The sequence below is a fragment of the Sceloporus occidentalis genome, unplaced genomic scaffold (assembly GCF_023333645.1).
Source record: "Sceloporus occidentalis isolate IW3139 unplaced genomic scaffold, rSceOcc1.0.p SCAF_13, whole genome shotgun sequence".
Taxonomy (NCBI): domain Eukaryota; kingdom Metazoa; phylum Chordata; class Lepidosauria; order Squamata; family Phrynosomatidae; genus Sceloporus; species Sceloporus occidentalis.
Window position 1 is genome coordinate 11,662,365 of NW_028316993.1, and position 15,402 is coordinate 11,677,766.

Genomic DNA, 15,402 nt, shown 5'->3' on the forward strand with positions numbered 1-15,402 from the left:
CCTCCTCTTTGCAAATGGACCAGATGTAGCACTTTTAGTAAAATATAGCCACAAATATGAATGTTTTCTTTTTCGTTTTGGGTTGGCGGGCAACTTCAGAGTAACATAACAGGAGAGGCTCCTGTGGCCTTCTGGATGGCGTTGGACCACAATTCCCAGCATCCCCCTCTTAGCTAGCAGGCTGATGGGTTCTGCAGTCCAACCAACAAGATTCTGGAGAGAGTGATGCTTTGAACAAGAGCATCATGGCTCCTGAAGGCCACTAGGAGGCACCAGAAAACCACAAAAAGGTCAGTTACAAAGCCTCAAGGTAGTTGCTCTTGGCTGGTGGACCTTTTATAGAGCAGTGATGCCCAGCTGATTGTACAAGTGCATTGTACAACCATTGTGTTGTTTTTAATTGCACTTTGGTGGCTGGAATGCAAAGCAATTTATTTTGCAATGGTGTCTCCACTGTTTTGTTTCTCTTCGCAGGGACAATACAACAACCTTCAGCCTGGGAACCATTTTAGCTTGCGCCTAACTGCTCAAATTCATCCATCATGACCAGAGAGGACATATTTTTGCAAACCTGCCTCTCATTCCCGCACTCCGCCGCCCCATGGAAGCATGTGGCTAATGCCAAGGGATGTCCATAACATGCTCTCCAAAATTTCCCAGATGAAAACTGGCCAAACAACATCAGAGTGTGGTCAAAATGGCAAAAGTTATTCATAAAGGAAGAGCTAGGAAAGGCTTCAGCAGTTTGCTTTTGCTAAGCAGACTGGGAACAGTCTCTTTCGAATCAATTGATTGCAAACTCCTGTTGCTCTTTGGACTAATTTTGCAGCATTGGACATAAGCTTGAGGACAAAGGAGAGCAAAACTGGGATGTTTTAAAAGCAGCCAGAAAAATGGGATGGCAGAGGATTCATTAGGACTGCCCCCCCCCCCAAATCAAGATGGTTGCAATGTATGTAATACATGGGCAAAATGCACCATGCTATTGTTGTTGCATTTTCGTCATGCGTTCCACTTTGCTTTCTTGTCAAGCATCTCATTTCGTGACATTTAGAAGAGAGTGGGAGATAAAGAGTCGGAATTGGGAATCTTGACAGCCCTGGTGCGGAAAAGTGTTGCTGTCAAGCTTCGCACAAAAGCCATCACGAATTCCAACATGTAGTAAGATTTAAACAAAAAAAGGAAAGGAAAGAAAATTAAGGGCAAGCAAGAAAAAGAAAAACCCCACAGATGCCCAAAGGCAGTAAGCAAGACATCCTCCTTATGACACTAGAGAGGCTACATCAGATCCTAGAAGCAGCAATAACCCTTCTGAGAGAATATTTGGTATTTTCTAAACCTGATTGTTAAACCTACTTAAACAGACCCAACGAATCTGTGGGATTTTCGTATGTGTTCAGCCCCACCATTCAACCATTGGTTCAATGGGGCTACAAAAATACCAGTGAGAGAATATATACACACACACACACACACACACACACACACACACACACACACAATTTGCATGAGTTGGAGGAGAAAAGGTTCTGCCAGGTAGCCATCCACATGGCCAGGCATGTGAGCACATCCGAAAGAGGCATTAATTGCAGCAAAAAGCATCTGATGGTCCTTTCATCCCGATGAGTGTCTCTTAGCCATGAAAATCAACTGCCTTTTGATATCATAAACCGAGTTGCATAATCAAATATCCTTCTCCAAGGATTATTTATCAGGCATTTGCAGAGAATTATCCGCTCTCCCTCAGTCTCCGGCGTGGAGTGAATCAGGACCTCCATGAGGGTTTTTTTTTCTTGGGGAGGGGGAGGTTGGCGATTTGCATCCCAAAGTGTCCCACTTCCAAGGAGACAGGGATCCAAATAGGAATTCCAAATAGTATTATTCCAGGATCCAAATGGGAATTTCAAATAGCATTATTCCAGGATCCCAATAGGAATTTTCCAGGACCAAAGGAAATTCCAAATAGAATTATTCCAGGATCCCAATAGGAATTTTCCAGGACCAAATGGGAATTTCAAATACAATTATTCCAAGACCAGTTTTGTAGTCTGGTGAGCTCTTTTCTTACAGTTAATAGTACCAGGAGTTGTGGAGTTTTATTGTGGCCAGGTAGGAAAAGGATCCCCACAGCACACAGGGCTGTATAGACCCCAATGGTGTGACCCCAGGATGTTTGTGTGTTTGTGTGAGGCATCAGTGAAATAGCCATGTAGCAAATGCAAAGCCACAGACAATGTTTACCCTGAAAGAGCATGTCTGCGGGAGCAGTAACTCCACTCTGGGTTCTATTCCAAACTTTCAAAAGGGCTGCCCAAGGTGTATAACCACAATAAGGACTGACGCTTCAACAAATCTTCCTGAAGTGAGCCAGATGGCCTTTAAGGTGCCTTCCAACTCCACAATTCTGTTATACTATCCATTTTCCCCCATAGTAAATGTTATAAACCTCTTACCATATTTACAATGTAAGCTGAGTTTTCAGTTCAAGAGAGGGGAAAGGGAGAGAGAGAAACACAGCAAGAAAAGCCTTCTAACTGAAATGCACTTCTGTTTGCACATAGACACACACACAAACACACACAGCTGGAAGGAATGGGCAGGGGTCCAACAAAGCTTCTGCCGAAACAAATCAGGATGCCTTAAAGGGACCACAAAATTCTCTTTGAACGCTGAGTGGCAGACTAGCACATCTCTTTGCCTGTTTTCTATTTAGAAATTTCAGTCTTGGTTCACCTTGGGATCCTGAATGCATGCTGCCATCAGGGCCAAGAAGAAAACAGCTCTCTGCTGCCTGCAGCCGCTCCAGGCCAGAGGAGGTTAAATGCACAGCCGGCTCCGTCCATTTGGTCACTTGCATGATGCCCAAGGGGTTCCTGGGATCCCTTATAAAGAGCTTTCCCTCTGAGTGACAGACACACAAATCCATGCACAAGGTTCCTTTCTTGCACACAAACACGCACACACATACACACACTGTATTTGCTGCATCCATTACTCATCCTCTCCTGAGCTGCATCCAAGGAAGGATTCTGGTGGCTGTTTCTGTCACAGGGACACCAGCGTCACCCAGTCCACCATTGCAAGAATCCGGCTGCAACAAAAGAGGTGAACCATAATCCCTTGACATTCCCTGGAAGGGCTGCCGGAGAGAGAAGATGGACCCGGACGGAGTGGGACCCCCAGAAGGCAAGACTGGCCCCCGAGAGGCCAAGGGCAACACCAGCCAAGTGACCAACGGAGGTGGGCAGCCCAAGCCAGTGGTGGCGGCATGGGAAGAGGCCAAGGCGTTCTATGACAACCTGTCGCCCAAGAAGAAACCCAAATCGGTAAGAGAGATGGCTTTCTCCTTGCCCGCCTTACTGGGGTGTCACTGTGTCAGGTCCAGTTGGGTAGTTTGCTTTTTTGCTTGCTTCCTTACATGCTGATGTGCATATATGCATGCATATATAAAATATATAGCAGTCTGGCTAGATCCTAAAAGGAAAGGGGGAAAAATCTTTCTTAATAGAAATGTAAAGTTGAGGAACCTGTTGAATTATCCTCCTGCTTGGCTCTGTCTCTTCAAACCTAAAACAGGTGGATCTACCTATAACCACAGGTAGAAATGGATCCTGGCTTAAGGTGGGACCCAGACTTTTCAGGATGTGAAAGAGATACACATGTGCTTCTCTGCTGCCTATACTACAAGTATATCTAGCTCTTATATATTACCCCAATTTTAGCATCTCTTCCAGGTAGTTCTGGAAAATATTGTACTAACAGATTATGGATACACACACACTTATGTACACTTTCTTTTCAAGGCAGTGCTCTCACCCTGAGATCCTTCCTCCTTTGCACTAAAGAAAAGAACCAGACCCTGAGACCTGGGAACTCAGATGGATATCTGGACTAAAACCCCATTGGCACGCTGCAACACTGCAGGGTTGGCAACAAGGGAAGGCAGGCAAAATCCTATTTCTTGCACAGCAACTGCTACAACCGTGGCCTTTTCTTTCCTGCCGCCACCACTTACTCTGGCATCCCTAAACCAGTGTAGCAGCCCCCAAATAATTCCCAACACAGAGAATTATTGGTTCATAACAATTCAGATGGGCAGATAGTTGCAGGCTTCAGTATGTTGAGCACAAACATTGGCATCATCTCAACAACAGGGGCTGAGCAGAGAATGTTATTTCCCATGGAAGATGATGTTCTTTAGCTTGCAATATAGCAATATATATATATATATATATATATATATATATATGCAGGCACAAGATAAACCAGAGGACAGAAAGGAGGCTATTTAGCAACACAAATGTAAGATGCCTTTATCCTGTGTGCCAAGGTCACAGTCTTTCTGGCTGCATTTTGCACGTCCCATCTGTTAAGGCTTCCTTTTGCCAGCTATGCCAAGCGGTTGCATTGCACCAATGGGATTTTTAGCCCAGGTATCCAGCTGGATTCATATCTAAGCCACCTGTAAACAGCGCAGCTCTCAGGGCCTGGCATGGATGGGCACCTGCTCCAGGTTGTTAATGGGGCTCTTCATTGCCCTGACATTTCAAAATATCATTGGAGATGAGTGGCTGCTGCCTTTACTTGCCATTACTATTAAATGAGGAAAGCACCTTTCCAAAGGGGCAGCCATTTCAGCTTTCCGCTGCAGGAAGTTTAAAAATTAATATTCCGGGGAAGATTTCCCAGTGCTGAGCTGGCCCTTCCATGAAGCAGAATGAGGCTGCTGGGATAGGCAATACCTTTTATTTCAGAGCTTCTATGCTGAAAGCATCAGATCCCACCTGAGCTTGGAAGCTAAGCAGGGTCAGCCCTGGTTAGTCCTTGGGTGAGAGAATGACGACAAACACCAGGCGTCGTGGGCTCTGTTTCAGAAGAAGGAGCTGGCTGGCGGCAATATCTCTCTGATACTGAAATGCGGCAGCAAAAAATGCTAATGCAGTTCTGGACCACATCAATAGGAATATGGTGCCCATATCAAGAGAGGTATTAGTGCCACTCTCTTCTGCTTTGGTCAGGCATTACCTGGAAAATGGTATCCTATCATCCATTGATGATAAATAATAATAATAATAATAATAATAATAAAATTTATTTATATTCCGCCTCTCTACAAAAAGTAATCGGGGCAGCTTACAAAGTTAAAATATACAGTCCAAACCCTCAACCCACCCACCCCTTAAAATACAATTAAACAGTGTGGAATTAAAAACATAAAACATGCTTAAAAAACAATACAATATTCACCGTTAGAATCGCCTAAGTCAGAAAAGACCAGAAGGCACACAACAACAATAACATGGAATAAATCAGAACAAATCGGCTTTTCAGAGGCCAGGAAAAAAAAAAGCCAGATGTTGGTTAAGAAAAATGGGCACATAGCATCTGCTGGAATGATGGGAATTCCCCCATTTAATAGCAGTAATAAAGCTCAAATCTTGTTCCTTCATGAAGGCAAAGGAGCAATATTAGTTTCCACTCAGCTTTCTTTGCAGAGGGCTGCCACTCTCCACAAAAAGCATAGAAACCTTCCCAGGGTTGGCATGAGAGACCATGCACCTCGCAGCCAACCTTCAGCAACCTTCATCTGTTGCAAGGATCGTGAGATGATGTTCTCCACCAAGCAAGCCCTGTTCCTCCTCTTTGCAACAGCCAAGGTTGTGCAAGGTCATGGGAAATGCCAACGCAATGTCTGGGTCTAGGAGAAAGCAGCCCCTGGCAGGCTGGCAGCAGCAGCAGCAAAGAGAAGCCCGCAGAAGGAAACAGAAGCCATCCGTCCATCTATTTTGATTTGGAGGACAGGAGGGAAAATCTAGGTCAGGTTCTTCCCTGTGGTTCTCCTCTTCTTCCTTCCTTCCCTCCCTGGAGGGATTAAGTTCAGCAGGAATATGACAGGAGGAGAGCATGGCACATTCCCAACCAGATAAACAAAGAGAAGAAAAGCAAAAGCAAAAAAGATGGTGCAGAAGGCTGGCTAAAGAAATGGGACCCTAGAATTGCTTTTATATGGGGATGGCTCAACATTGAAAGGCAGTTGTTATTACTGTAATTTTGCCTCCTTGCAGGTACTTGCACGAAGAGGGCAAATTGCTTTCCCCATCTATTGTCATTCAGGCCCCTAAAAGCACCTTGCCTTGTTAGAAGTGCCCTTTACGCCAAGCGAATGCACACAGACCAGATTGCAGGCTGCCTTTAATTATTCCTGGGAAGGCTGAACAATAATCACTGAATCAATATTTTTAATCAATACTTTTTTTAGTGATTGATCATTCAGCATACTTCTGATTGATCGTTCCACTGTTGGCTTATGTTTAGTTTATGGTCTACTAAGACCCCTAGATCCTTTTTGTACATACTCTTTCAGTCCCAGAGATGTATTGCTGCCAGTGGGAGTTGCCAATGCAGGTCAGTACAAGACAGCATCCTAGAAATGCTATATAACCATTCTACCACCTTTTAACACTAATTCTCATAGGATTTTGGAAGGTGGGAAGTGACAGGCCCAGCTAGTATTTGAATGGTTGATGCCTTAGGAAAGACCAGAAAGAACCCTGCATAAAACACCAAAGAGACCCCTGACAGTGAAAGGGGCTTTCTAGCACAAAACCAAGATCACCAAAAAGGCATTTGGGAATCCATGCTCCTAGCAACATGCGCTGGTCAGTGTTTTAGCTGTTATTCATCACTGCCAATTGAGAGTCTCATTCATTAGCCCGAGACAGCAAAACGGATTAATTTTTTAAGAGCTACAAGAGCCCCCAAGGCAGCTTAGAGCTTTGCAAAAGCAGATACGTTTAATAAAATCAAGCGCTAAGAATTGGAGGGAAGGGGAAAGCAAAGCTGAAAACAGCAGAGCAGGAGTCAGAGGCAGCTGGCGGCTTCCATGTCAGGAGGGCAACCAACCTGCTATGAGTTTTAGCCAAAATGATGTATTCTGTCCTCCTAAATAGATTCAGTACATTGGATAGTTCCTGTAAAATCTAGACCAAAACCATGGATGCCATCCTTTGCAGCCAGGTCTGGCCAAAGCTATTTTGCCACCTGGGTCAAAAAACAATATGATGCCTCTTGTTGCACTGACTGGGCTTCAGGTTACTTTATATTTGCTCATGGGGCAACAATAATATCTACTTCCTCAGTTTGCAGGAGCTTATGCACAACTTCTTTTGCACAGTTGCACAGTTACAACTTGCACAGATAATCTCAAAGATCCCTTTGCACACTTCTACAGACGCTTTCTAGTGGTAGCCATGTTGGCCATGTAGCAAAGTACAATAACATCTAAAAGCCACAAAAGAATGATACCTTTATCAGGACAACCAAAATGCATAGCATACATATTGCGAGTTTTCCACGTTCCACTGGCTTCTTGACAAAATGCAGGCCTGTGACCTTGTCAAGTTTTTCCCTCTTCCTTTATGATTTTCAACACTTTTGCTTGATGAAGAAGCCAGTGGAGCTCTGAAAGCTTGCAACATATATGTTATGCATTTTGGTTGGCTCAATAAGGGTATGATTGTTTTGTGGATTTTGGATGTTTCTGTAGGGTCGTCTTAGGGTGGTCTCCATAAGTGGGAAACGAAGGCACAGAACAATAACATTATGGCCATTATCATCCATAGAAGTACGCAAAGGGATCTTGTAGCACCTTTGAGACAAACTGTGCAAAAGAAGTGGTAGCATAAGCTTGCGGAAACTTGGCCTATTTCCTCAGATGCACGGAGAAGAACTAGACCAAGTAGATCTCAGATACATGGAGATCAATGCATCTGAGAAAGTAAAAGTCTATGGAAGCTCACGCGGAAACTTCTTTTGCACAGCCTCAAAGATGCTGCAAGATCACTTTGCAAACTAATATTCCAGATTAAAATGGCGATGTCTCCGAATTCTCCCATCCATAGAAGCAAAGGCAAATCTAAAAACAATCCCAAAGGCTGGTGAAATAAGACTCTAAAGGCCAAAGAAAGGGCATTTTATGACCTTGGTGCCACCATTGACGATGCCATGCCCTTTGTGCCTGAAGGTAAAAGGGGCACAGAAAGAGCCTTCACATGACAGCTCTAAAACCAAATAATAAACTTAACCATGTGGCACCTTCTCAAGAACTATTAAAATAATATTTTAGCTAATTAGTAACTTAAAGCTCCCATGTCGTTAAGCCATTAATTAGTAACTTATGGCTCCCATATTTTAAAATAATGTTTAGTAGGGGAGTCCCCCAACTAGTTAATAGCTCACCATCTGGAATGATTAATGGCCACAATTATTGTGTTTCATATCTTGCCTTTTCAGAACCAGGAGAGATTGTGTTATTTGCTGCTTAACTTCTAATCTGAGCTGGCAATTTGGATAACCTTTTGGCTTATCTCTGATATTGCCAAAGTCCTGCAAGTCATCCCAGGCTGAACTTTTCATCAGTTTGGCCATCTGATCAGGTTCTGCCAAGATGGTTCTTAACTGGCTTGTTCCCCCAAAAGCTTGGAGGTTTGTTTTAGTAGAAAAGGTTTCACAAAGGCTATGGTAGCAAGTTTTAAAATGCAAATTACATCTGGTGGGAAACAGCCTTGTGGTGTGAAGGAGGCCATTAAGGAAATGCCTTCCTTCTGAAACTGGCATTTGCATCGACAAAGGTGTTGGCATGAGACAGCCCCTTCCCAGCAAGGATTTTCTTAAGGTCAGTCATCAGGAGATGGGGAAATTAAGAAATTCCTCTTTCCAAGCATCCTATCATCCTGATGATGACCATATTCCCAGCTTTTGTATTAGGTTCTTAAAAATGCATGCTTTGGTCATTTTGTCCTGAGACAGATGGACCACTGGCATGGCCAGTGGCAACTTCCAATGTTCCTGAAGTGGCCATGTTCTGTAGCAAGGTTTATATAGGCCAAGGTTAAATCAGCAAATAAAATTTGAAAGTGGGTACAGATCTGAAAATATCAGGCCAGGGACTCCTGTTGGAGAGTTACAAATGCATAGCCTAGAGTTATGCATTCGTGACTGTTTCGTATTCATGTTCTCTAGTTTAGGGGACACAAGGGACCCTGGAAGCTCCATATTCCCTACTTAAAAGAAAGCAGCTGCTGCAGTTGATGGGAGTCCATTCCCCTTTTGCAAGTGATCTCCAAAGTGAGGAGTAATTGTGACAGGGACCCCTGTTGATGGGCATCTTTCCCCATTGGAAGTTTCCCTAAGCGACTGTGCGCTATGGCTGGCAAAAAATAATCTGTGTTACTGTCGTTCCCTTCTCTTTCTCCTTGTTGCTGTGTCTTGCAGCCAAAGCCGCAAAACGCCATCACAATTGCAGTGTCCTCCCGGGCACTTTTCCGTATGGAGGAAGAGCAAAAGATCTACAGCGAGCAAGGTGTGGAGGCCTACGTGAAATACCAGCTGGATCACGAGAATGAGCCTTTCCTTCCCGGAGCCGCCTTCCCATTTGTCAAGGTCTGCCCCTTTTCTGATGTTTCGTTCAGCTCCAGGCATAAGGCTCATTTCCTGGGATACCAGGAAGGGCCACAGTCGTCAGCGATATCTTGCAAACCCTTTGGCGCAGCTTAGCCACTGCTATGTGTTTCTCGCAGGTGTCAGTGCAAAAACAAAGTTGCTCCATCGCCTCTTCAAATAAGCGACAGGGGTGAAAATTTGCAAGGGGTCTGTGAATCATCTGTGCCTCTCTTTTCTGCCTACATATTCATGCCAAGCAAGGAAAAATTGGTTCCCATATGCTAAATGTGAAAAAATAAAATTGGAGTTGGCATTTCTGGAAGGGGTTTACACAGGGCAGTCCTTTCTGGGCAACCACACCAGTGTGTTGGTTAAAATGGAAGGGGAATAGTGTAAAATGGGAGGGAAATTGGGGTGCACAGCATGCAAAGAGGGAGCTGGCCTTGCCCATCTTTGACTACTCCATCCTCTTCCTTTCCTCCTCTTCCTCCCATCTATTTCAACATCTGGAACAAAAGGTAGCTTAGAAAAGTTAACAAAAATGCAGCTTTTAAAAATTGCACTATACCCCCAAAAATCAATTATTGATAAAACTGACAGCACTTAAAAGCATAATAATTACAAAGAGGAAAATGCAGACAGCAGAGCATATTCTGAAATTCAAGCAGGCTCAATATTGTTAGCAAAGCAGAGTAGTGCAGAGCATTGACCGTCAAGTGGTTCTCATCCTTTAACCAGCTTTGTGTCTTTGTGGCCAAACTGTCCGGCCGCGTTCCATTCTGTAGGCCCTGGAAGCGGTCAACATGCAGCTGAGAGAGCTCTATCCGGACAGTGAGGAGCTCTTTGATATCGTCTTGATGACCAACAACCACGCTCAAGTGGGCGTCCGCTTGATCAACAGCATCAATTACTACAGTGAGTAGCCCCCAGGAGTTGGTGCTCTTGACCAAAAGTGGCCAAAGAGCTGCCAGGTTCCTGGTCACCTCCCCATTTGCAAACTGCAAACCTATCTCAGTTTTCTTCAGTTATTGGTGATGGCTCCCAAGTCAGTGGAGGCAATATATCCAAACTTCAGTGAGTCCATACTCTTATGCATTAGTCTACAGTTGTAGGAATAAGGGATGGCCTGAGTTTCCCCAGGATCTTTCATTCCTACTCATAACACTATGAGTCTGTCTTCTTCTCTCTTCCAGATCTGTTTATTGAGAGGTTTTGCATGACAGGTGGAAACAGCCCCATCAACTACCTCAAAGCGTACCACACCAACCTCTACCTTTCGTCTGACAACGAGAAAGTGACTGAAGCCATAGAAGAGGGTGAGTAAGAACTCTATTGGCAGTTGACATTTGTGGTGGGACATAATTTTTGAATGGAAAGATATGCTCTTAAGTTTGCCCTTGGAAAACAGCTTAGAAATTGTATGTGCATTTGATGTAGCATTATGAGCAAATCATGGTTGAGACCTCACGCTAAAGTAATGTAAATCCTTAAGCAGTGGAGTTACTAACTGAGTGTGTTCTACAACCCTTGTGGTCAATGGCAACACTGTGCAACTGAATGCACACTGAAATGTACAACCCAATGGCTAACCATAAGGGAAGGCAATGGCAAACCCCCCTTTGAACAAATTTTGCCAAGAAAGCCTTAGGCTCACCGTAAATCAGAAATGACTTGAAGGCATGCAACAACAAATGGCAAACCAAATGTGCCTATGCATCCAGGTACACAACTATGTGTACATGGGCATTCACAATGGCACAACAAATGGGACTCCACCTGTTCAATTTTGAACTGAATGCATCCATTCCACATTGAACAAACATATCCTTCTTCCCTCTTTTCCGAAGGGATTGCTGCGGCCACCATCTTCAGCCCCAACCGGGACGTGCAAGTCTCCGAAGAACAGCTGCGCGTTGCCTTTGATGGGGACGCCGTCCTTTTCTCGGACGAGTCCGAGCAGATTGTGAAAGCTCACGGCCTTGATAAGTTCTTTGAGCACGAGAAGACGTATGAGAACAAACCGCTAGCTCAGGTATGGCGGACAATATCTGGGAACACAGGGACCAGATGCTGTGAGGACTGTTCCTACTGGGTCATGGTTCCAGGTCTCTTCTTCTTGCCAAAAAGGCCTCTCTTGAGCCTAAAATGGCTCAAAAGAGGCCAAAAACATGGTAGCAATGCCCTCTATGTCTACTCTGCTAGAAGGATGGTGGGACTGGAGGCAAAAAACTTAGATATATTCCCCAAGGGAACATGTCCCTGCAAGGTCTTGTGGGGGAACCAGTGCAGTCCTATAACCCCACAACATTTGGGAGAATTGCAGAAGGGAGCTCTTTTTGATGCCAACATCTGCTTCTACCTTTCCAGGGGCCTCTGAAGGGCTTCCTGGAAGCCCTGGGGAAGCTTCAGAAGAAGTTCTACTCCAAAGGCCTGCGCCTGGAGTGCCCCATCCGCACTTACCTGGTCACGGCCCGCAGCGCTGCCAGTTCGGGGGCCCGGGCTCTCAAGACCCTCCGGAGCTGGGGACTAGAAACGGACGAAGCCCTCTTTTTAGCTGGGGCCCCCAAGGGCCCATTGCTGGAGAAGATCCGCCCGCACATCTTCTTCGATGACCAGATGTTCCACGTGGAAGGGGCGAAGGAGATGGGCACCATTGCGGCCCACGTTCCCTATGGGGTGGCCCAGAGACAGAGGCGCGTGGCTCAGGGAATGAAGACTCCAAACAGCAAGTAGGGCCAAAGAGCAAAGGACTGGGCTTAGGCCAGCATTTGGGAGGTGGAAGCCACCAAGGTCTTCCTCTTGCTGGTTAGAAAGTTCAACCCGTCTTCTGGGATAACTAGAACCAAAGGTGCTAGAAAGGCAGATGTCTGGTTTGAGTGAGTAGCCTGGAAGAAGAGGCCACCTTACTGGCTGTAGATGTTCCACTTTGTGGAAATGTCCTTCCTTCCATTTGAGGGCCAATGGTGTACATCTGGGTCCACCACTCCTCCATCCAGGTCACTTCTAGCTTCTATCTCTTTGTGGTCCTTGGTTTCAGTCCTGCTATCCATTATCAGCACTTTATGGCTGAGGAACACCTGATCTCTTTGCTCTTGAATGTCCGTGACGTCCTGAATATTTTCACTTGACCTTCAGTGGGTGAAATCTGTGTGCATTTCATGCTTCCACTGAGGACATCGCACAGAGTTTGCCACGAATGGTGCAAATTTAAAGCACTATGGAAATAATTTAGTTTTTCAGAGAAAGGGTCAGTCTCTAAAGTTATGAAAGCAGAGGTAAGGTTGAAAAATCATGCAGCCAATGCTTGCAGGCATGTCTGGAACTAGATTTCTCAGAAAGCAACCCCAAGAAAAGTGTAGCATGAAACCCAAGATTCCCAAAAGGAGAAGGAGAAGAACATGAACATCCCCAAAGCCTAGAAGCTTTGGAAGAAAATTTCAGACTCTGCTTTTCCTGGATTGGTGAGTTTCCAGTTAACCCCAAATTTACCCAAAACTTGCACTATCAGAAAGAGGAGGATTGAGAAGGGTCAAAGAGTTTGGCTCCGAACTCCATACAATCCCTTCTCATTTTTTTTATGGCTCCCACAAGCCAATTAAATATGCAAAGAGGGATACATTTCCCTTGAGTTTTACTTTGTTCAGAACATTTCTTGGCACTCATTTCTGAATCTGGATTCTATCCCTTCTCTCCCTTCCCAGTTTAAAATTATACACCAACATATACAACAAAACATTGACTAAAATACAAACCAGCTTTGTTTGTAAATGACTCCAGAGTCAGAACAGTGGAGGTCAAGAAATGTTTAGGATGAGATAAAAATACAGTTTTAACTACAGGATAAAACTGCTGTGTGGAATGGGTTGTTTAATCCTTTCCCAATAAGGAAAGAGAGTGAAAGAGCAGGCAGAGAGAGCATGGGCTGCATGTTGGTTTTAATATATATATATATATATATATATATATCTCTGCGTTGGATCTGGTTTAAGAAGTCTTGGGTTCAAATCATCCATATTAGGCCTTAAATCTCATAAGGACCATGGATAATGCACTCTTGTCTCCTAGGATAATCTGCTTTGAAGGGTTGTGGATTAGATCAAATAATTCACCCTTCCCACATATATCTGTACACCATTTCCTTTGAAAACAGGCAGATGATACATGTCATCAGTATAAAAAGTGGAACCTTTTAATTCCAGCCTTTCACCAGCCGCCACTTGTGTTCGCTTATGAAGAAAACAGCATTTTAATGGTCACCTGTCACTTTTATGGATGTTTTCTCTGTAATAAACTCTCTCTCTCCTTCTCTGTTACGACTCACTGCTTTTCTGTTTTGAGAACTTTCACTATATGAGTATGTTGGGAGCAAGCTGATGTGTCCTTAAGCATAAGGACTAGAAACTTGAAGAGTGATAGGGAGCCACGCAAGAATAGAACACAAGGGCAGCCAGAGGATTCTGCATCAGTCCTATAGTGAATCTGTGGTTTTGCAGAAGTTAAAACACCCGGTTGGGATGTCCAAGCAATATATGTGATGTGTGGTTATGGTTTCGTTTTTTTGAATGTGCTTAAAGAAGCCCAAAACCAACAAAAGCTTCCGCTTTCTGTCCCTGCTGATGCCATCTTTCAGCCTGCCCCGGTCTCCTCATCCCTACAGCGTTTGCTGGGGAGAGCCCACTCCCATTTCCACTTGCATATTTGAATGCGACTCAAGCGCTGGCTTATTTTTAGCTCTGTCCGATTTGGAAGCCCCACTCAGATTACGGTCCCTGTTTCTGAGAAAAAGCACATGGCATCCTTAAACTGAGAACCTCCCCAAATACAATGGAGCCTAACACTCCTCTGGTGGTGTAGCTCCCCAGGATTATGGCAAGAATGGATGTGGTCAGGCAGTCCGATGGGATGGAGAGAGAAAATTCAGGAGTGCTTTGGGCTGTTGCACCATCTGAGAGATTGTCCCCATAAGCATGCAGCTACAGATCTCCTATGGCAAGCCAATAAACCAGTGGTGGGCATGCTCCAGGGGTCAGCTGGCCAATTTTGGACCCATCACATCCTCAGTGTGTCCCACCTCTTTGCTCCCAGCAGCAACTGAGAGTAACATTCTGCATAATCAGAAATTGCCTCCAGTCCAGACACTTTGAAACAATCCAGGGAGATGCTTTCTTTGTACTTTGAGCTATGTTCTTCAAAGGTATAGGATGAAATTTGCACCACCAGAGGCATTAAATCAGTGGTGGGCAGCATGCTCCAGGGTCATTTGGCAAATTTTGGACCCACCAGGCTTCCAGGGGTCTGCTCAGTTGCTTGCAGCAGCATCTGGGAATGATGCTGCCCCCTGGATCACAGCTTTAAAAGTTTGGATTAAAACCTGTTGTAGATTCACCACCTGCCACTGATTTGGGAGTTGCCAGTCTCCATAGATGGGATTTCTGCAGTGTGTGCATGCCAGCGTGACACTTTTGCAACAAGGCTGCCCATCTCTGGACACATTTCATTCTTCTGACATCTCTGCCCGCTATTTATAGTCAACTTGACCCATGCCTTTGTCACTCAGTGGAGCAACAGGGAAGGTTTATGACCAATAGGAGCCTATAAGGAAACAGCTGCTCTTCCAAAACTAGAAAACTGATATGCGCTTCCCAAATGCACCCTCTTTCCCTCACCGCTGCTGCAGAGACTCTTTCCATTTCTTTCTGAAGAACAAGGGAGACCTTTGTGCAATTCTCCTGAACATTAATGCCTATCCAGACTCAGGACACCACTGGACTTGAAGGTCCAGCTCTAGCCAGGACCCTGCTATGGTTTATTCAAAGTACAGGTTATGGCTCAGGTACACATCTAGGCTGCAGAAATAATCCAGTCTGGTATCACTTTAACTGGACCTAGAATTGTATAGCACTGAGCCATGGCAGTTAAAGTCGCATCAATCCGGATTAGTTCTGCAGTGCGGCTGCAGCC

General features: G+C 44.8%; 1 protein-coding gene across 1 annotated transcript; it reads left to right on the plus strand.

Annotated features, from left to right (window-relative positions):
- The first annotated feature begins 2,722 nt into the window (after positions 1 to 2,722).
- Positions 2,723 to 13,391, plus strand: LOC149304971 (cytosolic 5'-nucleotidase 1A-like). The gene is made up of 6 exons (XM_089479171.1): positions 2,723 to 3,326; positions 9,274 to 9,441; positions 10,227 to 10,356; positions 10,635 to 10,757; positions 11,289 to 11,473; positions 11,809 to 13,391. Exons 1-6 carry the CDS (start codon positions 3,156 to 3,158, stop codon positions 12,172 to 12,174), a joined length of 1,143 nt encoding a protein of 380 aa, XP_089335297.1. The 5' UTR covers positions 2,723 to 3,155; the 3' UTR covers positions 12,175 to 13,391.
- Positions 13,392 to 15,402: the final 2,011 nt, after the last annotated feature.